General features: G+C 48.1%; 2 protein-coding genes across 2 annotated transcripts; both read right to left on the reverse strand.

Annotated features, from left to right (window-relative positions):
• Nucleotides 1-261: 261 nt before the first annotated feature.
• Gsdmb (gasdermin B) lies at nt 262-4,182 on the reverse strand. The gene is given in 9 exon segments (XM_029569463.1): nt 262-442; nt 859-929; nt 1,378-1,415; nt 1,417-1,514; nt 1,619-1,775; nt 2,733-2,756; nt 3,513-3,551; nt 3,905-3,986; nt 4,161-4,182. Coding segments are annotated over 9 exon segments (675 nt in total). The 3' UTR covers nt 262-298.
• Nucleotides 4,183-12,571: 8,389 nt separating this feature from the next.
• On the reverse strand, nt 12,572-14,107 carry Ormdl3 (ORMDL sphingolipid biosynthesis regulator 3; the record flags this gene model as incomplete). Its single annotated transcript, XM_008845327.2, is given in 1 exon segment — nt 12,572-14,107. A coding segment is annotated over 1 exon segment (79 nt), but the record flags the coding sequence as incomplete, so codon positions are not given.

Here is a 14,107-nt window from a genome sequence, read left to right on the forward strand (position 1 = left end):
AGAGGGCTAGGGTGTGGCTTAGTGGGAGAACACTTGCCTACCATTAGAGAGGCTCTTGGGTTTTAACCTAGCAGCTCAAAAGGAAGGAAAAGTAAACTAGAAGAAATTAATGAGCTGTCACTTTTATTTTATATATATGTATATATTTAATTTTTTATTGATTCCAGAATTTCATATAATGTATTTTGATCACATTTAGACCCCCTCCCCTCTCTCCAGCCCCTCTCCACCAATCTGTCACTTTAAATCAGAGACTGTGCATAGAATCCAGGCATTGGATTAGGATGAAACAGAGGTTTCAATCAGTGGGCTTTTCACTCAGCTGCAGCAGGACTGAGACAACAGCATAGAGGGCACGAAAGAGTTGTGCCTTAGGGTCAAAGCTCATGTCCTGAGAATTGCTCATCTGCTCACCCCAGTTCTCTTCCAAGATGGACTCCACCTAAAAGGAAACTCACCATATTAAAAGCTAGGAACAAAACAGGATCCAAATGGCAAACAGTTGGCCACAACCCTTCATTCTGAGCCCATACAGATGTAGGGATCCATCATGGCATCCATCCTGCAGAGCCCAAAGAACCCCACACTCTCACCACATATTGGTAGGCACTCAAGACGGTGCCAGATACCATCCTGGGACTATCCATTTTCCTACCCTCTCTTTCCCATAGACAAACAAAAGTACATCTCAAATTGTAATGGTAGCTGTATGTCTACAGAATTCTCACAAACCAGCTGCATGGACATGAGCCAACAGGAGCTATGGAGTAAGACAGATGCACTGTGGGGCCTCTGGGTCTCTTGAGAACATAGGCATTCATTTCCACTGACTCTGGCCTCCCACCCAGGCTATCTCACCTCGTCCCTCAAAAGGGGCAGAGTCCCAGACTCTAGTGCTTCTGCCACATACTTCTGTTCCTCAGACAGCTCTGGGGGCAAAAAAGAAAGTCATTAGTAGAAAAGGAAGGGGACATGGTGGTCAGATCTCCAGTGGCTGACCAGTTCCACCACATGCATCAGAAAGGTCCAAAGAGCCCCTGGGATGCCAGGATGGAGTTACTCCAAATGTCTCCTGCTCCCCTAGGCTATAGGAGGTCACAGAGTAGCCTGAAGGGGAAAAAGTGGCTACCCCTCAATATCTGGCTAGTCTCTAACATATCAAAGGCTAGCCCTCGCAGATTATAAATTAAGGCAATACGTTCCTCCTACCCCTCCTCTTCTCCTCCTGCCCCCCCTTCCCCTTCCCCCTCCTCCTCAGGGTGAGGTGCCAGGGTACCTGGACAATGATTTTTGTTTGAATCCCAGCTCTGCCACATAGAGGTATGTAATATTATCAACATTTGCTCCACACCAGCATACAGCCAGACCCTTCCTCACCTATCAAAGTATCCAAAAATTCCAGAATGACTTCTGCACACTTTTTCTAAGCACCCAGCATTATTAAAGAGGCTTCTTAGGAGAGGACCTGCTTGCCCCTCAGTCTGCAGCACACCCGAGGTCAGAGCATCAGACACCTGGGGGTGGAAGTTGGGGAAGATAAGCCTTCTAGCCCCATCCTGCCAGCGGCCCTCCCCAGAGCCCTCTCTCTCTGCCTCAGATCCCCCTTAGGGTCCCTTACTCTCTGCTCCAGATCCTTCAGATCTTCCTTGAGGAGGAATGGGGTGAGGGAGTGTAGCACAGTGTTTTTATTTTCATTCAGTTTCTGAAGGCTTCTCTCCATGTCCTGCACCCGCTCCTTCAAACTTCTAAAGTATCTTCCAATTTCAAGGACTTTCCTATAAAGGCAGAAATTATAAACCTGGCCCTCCTGCCCAAATGACTTCATCCCTAAAGCCCGCTATACCTCTTTTTTTTTAAAGACAGTTTCATATATCCCAAGCTTGAACTCACTGTGTAGCCAAGGATGACCTTTCTCCGGATCTTCCTGCCTCTACTTCTCAAGTACTGGGATCACATGTATGTCCACTATTCCCAGATAGACGTTATTTTGTCTATCTTTTTTGAGACCATCTCTCTGTCTTCCCTTCCAATCTGTTCTGTTAAAATGAAGCACCATTCTTCCCCACACACCTACCATCACCCATTTCCCAACTTCCATCTCCCTAGCTCGCTCCCATTTAGTCAGTCTGAGCTTTCCATATCCAGAAATAAAGCTCAGTTGTTTGATTTGTGCCATTCCACTGCGGTCCTCAGAGTCAGATGTGGCAGTGCACACCTGCAATCCCAAGACTGGGGAGATGGAGGTAGGAGGATCAGGAGTTCAAGGCCAGCCTAGACTATGTGAGACAAGATGGGAAGGGAAGAACGGGAGAAGGGAGGGAGGGAGTGAGGGAGGGAGGGAGGGAGGGGAGGAAAAGTAAAGGAAACAGGGTAGTCTTCAGACCATACTAGGAGTAGTGAGGATGTAAAAGCAGTGAGGAAGCTGGAGCTTTAACTGTGCCTGAGAATCACCTAGGAACTATTATGGACTGTTGCCCAGACTAGCCAGGTCAGAATCTTGGGAGACAGTACTGACCTAACTAGTTTTAAAGTTGCCCTAAGTGATTTCAGTGTATAATCAATGAGAACTTCTGTGTTTCAAAGAGACAGATTGACCTCCACAGCAGAATCAAAACCTTTTGGCACTGCCCTCCCCTGGCTACCCCACAAATCACTCTAGATGATCCCACCAGAGTGACAGCCTTAGGTCATGTAGGCCCGAGAGTGGGTAAGTACTGCCACCCTGTACCTACCTAATTGAGATGTGCCATTGTCCTCTGCAAAGGAGAGAAGAAGAATTTCAGAGTCTTCAGGTCACCTCTAACCCCTGTGAAGATTCTTTTCCCACTGCTGGGCACTTTTACCCTGGACTCTGAGCTGTCATTACCCATGTCACGGAGCCTGCTCCCTTGTGTATAAATTATATTTACAGACCCCTTCCCCTTCTTCAGAGATCTGCAGCCATAGGGCTGTGCCTGGATCACTCAAGCAGCAGCCAACACCCAACGAGGGTATAACACGACCTCCATCCCTTCCCAAGGTCTCTTTGGCACTATGACCATCCTGCTGGGGTTCAGGGAAAATTCCAGATATTCCAAAGGAAGCACATTCAGAACCGTAGGACCTTCCAACCTAGGTCAGAAAAAGCAGGGTTTGGAGACTATGGAGCTAGAAAGTGGCAGAGCAGGACTAGACTTGAGACTACTTAGTCCAGTAACCTCTTCGCAGCCTGTGCTGACGTGTACAGACTGGCCAGGAGCTCACCTGTGCTCTCTAGGCCAGCAGGCCTCCAGCGATGGCACAGAGCAAGTCAGTTGTCCAGGGAGGCGCCTGGAGGCCCAAGGCCAACGTGCATCCAGCCTGTGCCTCCAGCAGGCAGACGTCCCCCTTTTCCTTCCCACCTCTGGGTACATTCTGCTACATCTCCAGCCCTAGCAATTCTATAGCTCCAGGCCAGTTGTTAATCTTCTGTTTAATAGTAATATCCTTGCCCATTCTGAAAACATGAATAGGTGGCCCAGGAGCTCACTCACCTTCTGGAAAAGACTTTGTTTTGGCCTGGGACGCAATAGCTAAACCAGCACCAGAGACAGGAGGAGAGAGAGGAGGGGAAGGTGACAACAGTTATTTCTCTGTAAATTCTCTCTTTCCAGTCCCTCTCAATTCCCGTACTCTGCCTCCAACCAAGGAAAGGTGGGGAGGGGTACTATTAACCTGTTAGGAGACCAAGAATGGTGTCATGGTGAGGGCATATGCTGGGCCAGCTGGGTCAGGGTCCATATATACCTCAGTCCTTCACAATCTTCCCTCTTCCCACCTGCAGGTTCACCAGCCACCCATTCCAGGCTAACACAGAGGCTCAATCCACCCCCACCCACTTGTGTGTTCAGAGCCTCTTTCCTGTGCCCACCCAGGTCTTGCTTACACATCATTGCTTTGGAGAAGATAAATTGCTTCATCCAATAGGCCATGACTGTTTTGGCGGAGATGGTTATTTTGTTTTGTTTCTAGGAAAAAAGATTCATGTTCATGGATAGTACACTATTATCTCGCCTGATCTCCCAAACAGTCCCGTGATGTAGATATTTTATCCTCATTTTACAGATGGGAGAATGAGGACTCTCAGGCATGTATGTGAGCCAGTCTACAGCTAAAACCAATGGCAGAGCTGAAATTCAAACCCACATCTGCTACCAAATTCATGCTGTTTCCACTATTCGTTTAACAAGTGTACATTGAGGACATGCTTCATTCTAGGCACTGCGGCTCCTCCTGCCTCCTAAAAGGCCAAGGCAGATAGTGAATAAAACACCCACGTGATTAAGAGCAGCAAAAAGTGCTGGGAAGAAAATGAAAAGCGGGCATGCACTGCTCCAACAGGTCTGAAGGAAGAGCTAAAGAGGTTGAGTCTTGGCTGGCATCCCCTGGGCCTACAGTGGGTGGGCCAAGGCTGGCTGTTCCACACCCCTGTCTCCAGGATACTAACCTTGGTTTCAATTTCATAGTTAAAGACGTTCTTGAGGAACAAGCTCCAAATGTTATATTCCATTCTTTTTGTAGAGTTTCCTCCTTTTCTAATTCCAGAGTTTCTGTCACCAGATACAAGTTTTCTTCCTGATTAATTGATCAGAATGAAGGGGGTAGTTCCATTTTGAGCTTGCTGGAGGGAGAAGAAGGGGATAAGAGCTCAGGGCTTCCCAGTAACAGCTCTTCCTGTGCATCGGCTAGTTCCTACTTGAGATAAGTGCTCATGAGGCTGAAAAAGCAAGAAACACGGCACCTATTACAGTTCACACTACCACTGCAGTGGGGGTAGGATGCCCAGTGGGAAGGGAACTCACTAGGATGTACAGTGTGTTCCTGCACATCACAGACAGTGGGATATTTCAGTCTATTTAACCCTCACCACAACCCTATGATGTAGACACAATTGCATCCTTTTTTTTTAATCTGAAGAAATTTTGAACATCTAGAGCCACACTGCTATTAAATATACAGTTGGACTCAAATCCTGGTCTGAGTCCAAACCATGTCTTTCCCATGATACTAAGGATATGTGTCTGGCAACCCTGGCACTGCTGCTCTGAGAAGGGACCCCTCCTCCTGGCACTGGTCCCTGAACTCACTCAGCTTCCTTGCCTGTCCTTGAGCATCTGATTCCATAATAAAATTCATTTTGTGACTTAAAATAGCTTGATAGCGCCACTGCTAATTGTAGAGAAAAGACCCTCAGAGAAGACATGTGCCATGTCTCCTATAGCCTTACCCTTCCTCCCCAGGGACTCCCACCCTCACCCTAGAAACAACCCATTCTAGAAAAAAAAAACTGAACTTCTCTAGAAAAATCCTGGAGGCCCTTCTGGAGCAATTCTGTAGTAAAGGATCAAAAAAATAAATAAAAATTTAAACAAAACAAAACAAAACACCTTACTATGAAAGCCCTGGGTCTTGCAAAAAATGAAAAACAGAAGATGAATACACATCCACCCTGCTGAGACAGAACCACCCTGATAGTTGTGGGGTGTCTCCTCCCGAGCTACTATCAATTCCAACTGGGGAAAAAAGACCAGCACCAACAGCAGAACCAGTGCTGCAGGGGAAGCTGCCCAGGTCACCTTACGTAGGAAGCACCAGGCCCTGCATCTCCCAAGAACCTCTGGGAGGCCATGTAATAGCTATAGGACATGTTCTACAGAGGTGGTTTTAATTTCATTGTGCTTCATTTTAACTCTCTTGCTGACTGACTACTATGTGCTGGGGGTCAACAGAGAAAGGTGAATAAAGCCAGCTCCTGTCCAATGGGAAAAATGGACATAGAAACCATGGGTTTCCGTGGAAGAGCAAAACAAGCACAAAATGCTGGCTTGGGCCAGTCAGTACAGGAGAGCAAGGAGAGTGGCCTCTTGTCTAAGGCAGAGCAGTCACCCAGAGGAGGGCAGGGATGTGAGGAAACTGGACTCATCCAGAGGCTACCCCTGGAAGAAGGCAGGTCAGGACAGGACTGGGCTAAGAGTGCAGAGAAGGCCTGAGGGCTGCACCAGCCAGGGTACCCATGGGATGCTCTTGGTGCCCAGAATGGTCCCTTCCCCTTGTCCTTTCCCACAGCTGCCTGACTCCAGCCTTACTTTTGGCCCAGGGAATCCAAAAATTTCTGGATTATCTTCCTGTGTATTATACTGGGTTTCCAATTACAGGACAGCCGGATTCTGACTGCAAGTTTTTCTCCAGGTAATTTTGCTGTCAGTTTTGAATCTGTGTTATCACAGACTTGAAACATAGCCTCTGCATCTGGAAAGACAAAAGTAAAGGTCACATTGGTACTGACCTAGAAGTTCTTTCTCCAGAATTTCCTTGCTGGCATCACCCATTCCTAGGTTCCCTCTACTGACCCAGCCTCTGAGGAAGCCTGCTGCTGGACTGTCCAAGAAAGGCTGCCCTTCCTAGGAATTAGCATCACGGGTCAATCACTGGCATAAGCCTGCTCTACTACCTTCTCACCAGGTGACCTCTGATAAGTCATTTGACCTCTTTGAATTGTTTCCTCATCTGTAGATGGAGAATATTAAACAATAGCCACTTCCTTTCCTTGGGGAAACAGTAATGCAGGTAAGCACTTAACACAGTGCATGCTGCACATTGCATTGCTCAGCAGATGTGAGCTAGTCCTGTTAACTAAGAGTCTGAAATGAGGCAGGGACAAATCAAAGAAGTAGGAAATAAACTGTCAACTGGGAAATAAAAATTAAGCATCTCTTTCCTAGTGTCTGTATGACTCATGCAGGGGTAAAATGGGACAGCCTTGGAAAGTTGCCTTAGTTTAATGTCTGTTGCTACAATAAATTACTGACCAAAAACCAAGTTTGGGGAGCAAAGGTTTTACTTCATCTTACAGGTTATAGTCTATTATCAAGGGAAGCCAAGGCAGGAACTGAAGCAGAAACCGTGGAGGAATACTGCTTACTGGCCTGGTCAGCTAGTTTTCTTATATGCCCTAGATCTACCTGCCTAGGGATGGCACTGCCCGCGGTGGGCTGGGCCCTCCAACATCAACTAGTCATCAAGAAAATTCCCAGTAGGCCAGTGGGATGGAGGAATTTCCTCAACTTCCCAAGTTGTACCAAGTAGACAAAACCTAACTGGTACACTGCCTGTCTACACAGATTCCAGCTACTGATGGGGCACTACTCATCAGGGCTCAAAGGCTGAGTATGCTGAGCTAGCTGCTGCCCAAGATTCAAAAAGGATGTATGGGTATGTGTAAGGGCCTTTCTCTCAGATCTCTCAAGGAGAACCAAACCAGCAGGGGAGGGAGAGCCCCTGCTGCTAGGTGTGGGAGTCACAACTGGATTTCCAGAGGAAAATGCGTTCTGAACTAGTAGAAACATTACAGAATTAGAAACAGTGCTTAAATCAACCCTGTACACAGGGTTGATAGGCATTAATGTACACAGGGTTGATAGGCACTAATGTCTCAGAGCCTATTTATTTCTTGAGCAGTATAGAAGGCTGTACATACTCTATCAAAAAAAAAGAAAGAAAGAAAGAAAGAAAGAAAGAAAGAAAGAAAGAAAGAAAAAGAAAACTGAACTGTATGTGCTTGCCTTCCTCTGTGGTCCTCTTTCCAAGGTGTCATAATGGTGTGTGTGAATGTCCTAGTTGATGCCCTTAATAGCATCAACAATATTGAAAAAGAGCAGCGGGCAAGTGACTCACACCTTTGATCCCAGCACTTGGAAGGCAGAGGCAGGCAACCTCTGTAAATTCTAGGCTAACCTGGTCTACACAGTGAGTTCCAGGCCAGTTAGGGTTTCATAGTGAGACCATCTCTCAAAAAAAAAAAAAAAAAAAAAAAAATAGAAATTATGGAAGATGAGAAACCTAATCATACCCAAGTCATTCAACAATTCTTTTAAAAGCCAGCCTTTTGCTTTACCTATTTGATAACTTATTTGGAAAGGAAACTAAAAAGAAAGAGGTCCATATCAAGCCCTGTTCCAAAGCCATTTTCCAGTCTCTAACTGTGGTAAAGCAGGATTCCGTGAGTGAACCTGAATCTGATCATCACTGACTGGGAAAGTGTCATGAACCTCACAGGCAGGTTAAACAGTGTGAGTGATCAACCTAGACTTGGTGTGTAGTTCAGAAACTTAGAAATCTGTTCCCACCCCACTGTTTAGTTTTGCTGTACTGACAACCACAGATGGCATCACAAACCACAAAGAAGCAAACTGAAAACACAGAGGAGCAAAATCCTGAGCTTTTTTTCTTAGGTACATAAAACATACAAATAAAATGGTTAATGGATTAAAAAATGAAAACTATGTACATAAGAACACAGTACGGGGGATGGGAAAGAGTAAACAACAGTAGGAAAAACCAACAAAACTACCTTAGTCAAGTGACCAAGGTCAGCATCAACAGTGGTAAACAAGTAGGCAGCATGTACCCTTGACAGGGTGAAAACAGCACTTTACTCCCCCAAACTCATTACCACAGTTGAACAAAAAGGAGTCAGAAAAAATATCCAACAGTGGACACCCTACAATATGCCTACAGGAGGTGGGACAACGTGTGCTATACCAAAGAGGTCTGAGCCGTAAAATTTCGTTTTCACATCAAAATATTTATTCATATAAAACACAGTCAATTCTCTATATTCAGAGTAAGACACTAAAATGGTTGTCCAAGGGCTTCCAAAAAAATAAGAACTCCCATTCTATCTGGGCACTGAGGCAGGGGCTCTGGGCCAGCCGCGACTGGAGGTGACGCTGAGTGCTCCTTCTGTGCCTGCAGGCACTGTCATTTGTTCTTAGTCTTCTCAAGTTAAGGACATCGAAACTTCAGGTAAAGCATCTTGTCCTGAGGTTGCCCTGCTGGTTGGTAGCAGAGGGCTTCAAAATCAGGCAGCTCTAGCTCTAGAGGCTGCATCCTTCCTCAGCTCCGTTTACTCAACAGTTTACATGGTAAAGACAGAAACACATGAAAATAGCTCGGTCATTGGAAAGAAATTATAAAGGAACAACTTGGGAAAGGCTATACAGGAATAATGTCCAAGAGAAATCTCTACTTCCTTCTCCCCACCCACCCCCTCAGCTCTTCTGTTTCTTTTTTTTCCCCCCAATATTATTTTTATTTTATGTGTATGAGTGTATTGGCTGTCTCTATGTAAATGCACTCATGTCATGCAATGCCTGCAGAGGTCGGAAGAGGGTGTCAGATTCCCTAGAACTGGAGTTAGGACGGTTGTTAGCTGCCATGTGGGTGCTGGGAACTGAACCCAGGTCCTTTGCAAGAGCAGTCATTGCTCTTAACTGTGGAGCCATCTCTCCAGGCCTGCTCTTCTGTTTCTTTTATTTTTTCTTTTTTGGTGTTTTTGAGACAGGGTCTCTCTGAAGCCCCAACTGGCCTGGAACTCACTATGTATACCAGGCTGGCCTCGAACTCACAGAGATCTGCCTGCCTCTGCCTCTGCCTCTCTGCTCTTCTGTTTCTTAAATAGAAGTGTGCACAGTGTGTACAAATCACCTGTTTGGCGGGAATGGGAAGTTGAGAACAGGTTGGGGTAGAAGCAGGCTGGCCATTTCTTACCCATCTCATACTGACCTGTGAGCACTGCATCCAGCTCAGCAAACAGCTCTGTGTTCTCCTCTCTTTCCAGTATGTCCTCCAGGGTGAGGTCTGTCTTGTACTAGCACCATCCCCAGATCCTCTTCCTTCTCCTCATCAAAAAAACCACACTTGAATCCACCAGCATCAACTATACTTTTAACAGAAACCATATCCCTTCCAGAATCCATCTCCCAGACCAGAGATTTTGTGACACTTTCAAATAGGGACATTATGCCTGGACCAACTGTGGGAGGAGGGTATTGGTTCAGAGTTTGTTGGGCTTTTTGTTTTGTTTTTCTTTAAGACTGAGTCTCATCTAGCTTAGGCTGACCTCAAACTTGTTATGTAGCTGAGGAAGGCCTTGAACTCCTGATGCTCCCACCTCCCAAGTGCTGGGATTACAGGCATGTCACCACATGTAGCTTTGGTTCATATTTTTTTTTAATGTTGCTGAATTATTATTATTATTATTTTTGTCTTTTTTGAGACAGGGTCTCCCTGTAGCCCCAGCTGTCCTGGAACTCACTATGTAGACCAGGCTGGCCTTGAACTCACAGATATCCGCCTGCCACCACCTCCCGAGTGCTGGGATTAAAGGCGTGCGCCACCACACCTGGCTGGTTCATATTTTTTAATATTCTACCTTTGGCAGACTGGGGACAGGGCAAGGATACAAAGTTCCAGGACAACTAGGGCCTGGAATGGTTAATCTTCCCACCTACTGTGAGTCAACCACAGCACGGGGAGGAAGAATGACCATCACAGACCCCAGATCCTCCTCTGTCCCAGATGGAACCTGTCTGGGGGAAAAGTGGAGCAAGGGATTGTCCCAGTCAGGGAAAGTGAGCCTCAATTTCTGCATCTCTCAGAGGGGCGTGAAAGCCAGGAAAGCTAGGCTCTCACCAGTGTTGAGAGAACTCAGACGGGATACCTGCACACCACACACCTCCCATGATCAGCCCTACATGGGGTAGGGCTCTACCCTTGGCTCTGATCCTCAAGCCTCCCTTTCTGGCAGTTGGATGTGTGTCTCCCTAACAACCCTTTCCCAGTGGCATGGTGCTGAGTCAGTCTCAGAAAAAAGTGAAGTTTCCCAGTTTCCCCAACCACGACCACCCATCTCCTACCTCTTGCTACCTTCCCCTAAGTCCCTTCAGCCCAGCCCTGGCACCTACTCTACCACTGCTCTTTTCTCTGTCCCTGGCCCTATCATGGTAGTCCCCTCTTAACTCTCTTCTGGCCTGGGAATTCTAGACGTCTGAATAGTGCCCAGGACCACAGGCCCATCCCAAACACCTACCTCCTGATTGTCCTTAGCATCTCCTCAGAAATGGTCAGAATCCTATGTCAGATCTTTGTAGTTCCCAGCTGGACTCTCAAACGCTATCATAAACAACTGAAAGTCCACAAGGTGAGAACTTCTTGGAAAGCTGGATAGGGCTGGGTGCCCTGCCTCTCAGACCCTTTAGATAAGGCAAATTATGGCCCAGGTGGAGAAAGGCAGGGCCAGAGCATCTGCCCTTTGGACCCAAGGAGTAGGTGGGAAATCTTGATATATAAGCTAGGTGAGTTTGGGAAAGAATAGTACAGAGGAAAGGGCCCTGGCATGTAATCCAGTGAGCTGAAATCAAGAAAAGGAACCTAAGTGGCTCCCAACTCAGAGGCTGTGCCAGGGATACAAAAATGACCTCAGGGCCAGCTAAGCAATGCCAGGATGTAGTGTGCAGTAATAAAGTCCAGAACAACTATAGTGAATACCCATAGGAAACAGGTCAGTTCAGTAAGGACTCACCCTCCCTCCCTACCACACTCACTTGGTGTCCTCCTTATCTGGATGCCATCTACCTTCTTCAACTACCTCCTCCTCCTCTTCTGGCTCCACCCCTATCCTATCCTTCCTCAGATAACCACCAGGGTGAACCCAGCCTATCTTCTGGCCCCTGCATTCCTCCATTCTGAAGCACTTTGAAGGAAACTGTGATGGTCACAATCATAATAGTTACTAAACTGTTGGCTACACTCTAGGCACTATGCTCATGCTCACAGCAGGTACTATCTTATCAGCGGAGGAGCAAACTGAGCTCAGAGAAGTAACTTGATAAGATCACACAGCTCTATGTGGCAGAGCTGGGATTCGAACGAAAATCATTGTCCAAGTACACTGGCACCTCGCCCTGACTGGCTTAGAGGCCAAGGACAGCCTACTCCCAGGACCAAGCCCAGTGGATGGCCTTCTCCCAAAGCCTTGTAGGCCCCTCTTGGGGCGGGAACAGTGTGGCTGGACTGGAGCAAAGATCCCACTTTCCCTGACCCCCACTCCAAGGATGCCATGATGCTGGCCCAGAGCCACCAAGGAGCCAGGCTGCTTGGAAGGGAGCTCCTCCACCTGTCTGGAACTTTGTACCTAGACAAGGATTAGCAGATAATACTACACAGAACACCCTGAAAGGCCAGTGTCCTCAGGAGGTAAGGATTCCTCAATACAGCACTCCTCCCTCTCCTGGCTGTGTAAGCCTCAAAAAGCCCTGGGGATACCACCTCACCTCCCATGGAAACTCCTCACAAAGGCAGGAGGAAAGGCAGCCCTCCCAGGACTGGAGCAACTGGGAATGCCCTCAAAGGAAGGAGGAACAGGGAGAAAGCCTGAGCCTGATTGTGCCCCCCTCCCAGCTCCATTTGTAAAACTGTCTGGACCCCCTACCTGACGACCAAGCCCCACCCAAATTCTCCAGCCAAGTCTATGAAGACTAGGCTCAGAGCCAATCAGAGGAATAGCAGGGCAAAAGGCACAGACAGCAAATTCTGCTCTGACTTGCCAAGGTCTTCACCAGCTCCCTCGCACACCCTTGGGCTGCTGGGCCAAGAGAAGAACCAGTCAGCTGCTCCAGAGTCTCCCCACCACTGCCTGGGCAGGAGCTGCTGCCCACACTGCTATACCCCCACCCCCCACATGCCCTCCAGGAAGCAGAGGCCAGACACAGGGTAAACAGGAACTTTTTTTGCTTTTTATTTGCATTTTTCAGAATACTGTACAAAGGGAGTAAAAATCTATTCACACTGCTTAGAAAGATCGTAAGGTGAAAGTTCCCTATGATACATGGGGGTGAAGACCAGGGGAAGAAAACAGGGCTAGTGATCCTCCCTGCGACCCCTAGGAGAGAGCCTGGGCACTCACAACTTTCCAAAGGAACACACCCCCAGTCGAACCAGCGAAGGGAGAAGACAGCTCCTCTCCAGCCCAGTCTTAGGCTCAGGGTCCCACTTCTCCTCAGGCTGAGGAGACAGCGCCTGCAACTGCTCCCTCCACAGCCCTGCTTGGGCAGAGGTCCTGCAGCACTCTGGGACCCACCAACCTCATGTGGTGGTGGCCTCAAGGCCCTTCACGTGCATGCCACACAAGATGCACTGCCCCAGCACAGTCTGCACAAAGACACAAGGTAAGGGGCTGAGGAAGGGCCCCACTGCCTCTATCAGTTTCCTCACACCCCTGCAGAGGGAAGGGTCAAAACTGGGCCTGGGCTTCTGGTAGTTCACAGTCTCTTCCAGACATGCATACCCCTCGTGCCAACCAGGAGCTTCAAACCCACAGAAGCTTCCCTTCCCCAACACCACCATTCATGGGCAAATTAAGCTTCCAAGTCAGCTCCCCTCCCAGCCCACATCCCAAAGGAGGTTGGGTCTAACTTCTCCCCAGACCTCTTTTACACCACTCTCTGCTGGCTGCTGCTATCCAGCCCACTCTAAGATTCAACCCACTATCCACCTCCCTGCCCCTGCTCGAGACTCCCCAGGACCAGGGCAGGAGCATCCTAGCCCTCTACCTCTAGACCAGGGTCCCCACCAGCCCTATCTTCCTCTCCTTGCCTTTCCCCCACCCTACAACTCACCCATACCCAGGGTGAGTTACAGGGAAGCCACCAAGCCTGACACTTGGATCAGACAGCTCTCTACCCAGAGGGCTGAGGCAGTGCCACATGCGAGTTTCCAATATACACAAAACAGTGAGTTTCACCCTACAGACTGAAGAACTGAAGGGAAGCAATGCAGCAATGTACCGTCCCTCTGCCCCTTCCTCAGGAGCTAAAGTGCTATGACTGCCTGAGGGTAAATAAGCCAACAGGAATTTCTCCCTGGTTTCCTATTCCAACCTCCCAGGTCCACAGTCAGCCAGGGAGCCCAGTCCCTTCCATGACAACCCCCATGGTGTCCTATTCAAAAGGCAAAAGGAAAAGATCAAAAACTTCAGAATGGGTTAGAGCCCAAGGGCCCTACCCTAACCCCACTACAAGCTACTCCAAGTTGGCTACTGGGGAACAAGGGGGAAGCCAGACCAAGGGCGCACCCCCATTTCCAGCAGTGTCAGAGGCTCCTGTTTTCAGCATCACAGCAAAGGCCTTCCACCCTTCCCCTGCCAACCAGGCCGAGGAAGGAGCTACACCCTCAGTACTTATTGATTCCAAAAATCCGGACTCCATGGAGCTGGGGCAGCTTGGGGATGAGCACACTCATCAAGGACACA

This window comes from Nannospalax galili, unplaced genomic scaffold (genome assembly GCF_000622305.1).
Source record: "Nannospalax galili isolate Female #2095 unplaced genomic scaffold, S.galili_v1.0 scaffold1382, whole genome shotgun sequence".
Classification (NCBI taxonomy): domain Eukaryota; kingdom Metazoa; phylum Chordata; class Mammalia; order Rodentia; family Spalacidae; genus Nannospalax; species Nannospalax galili.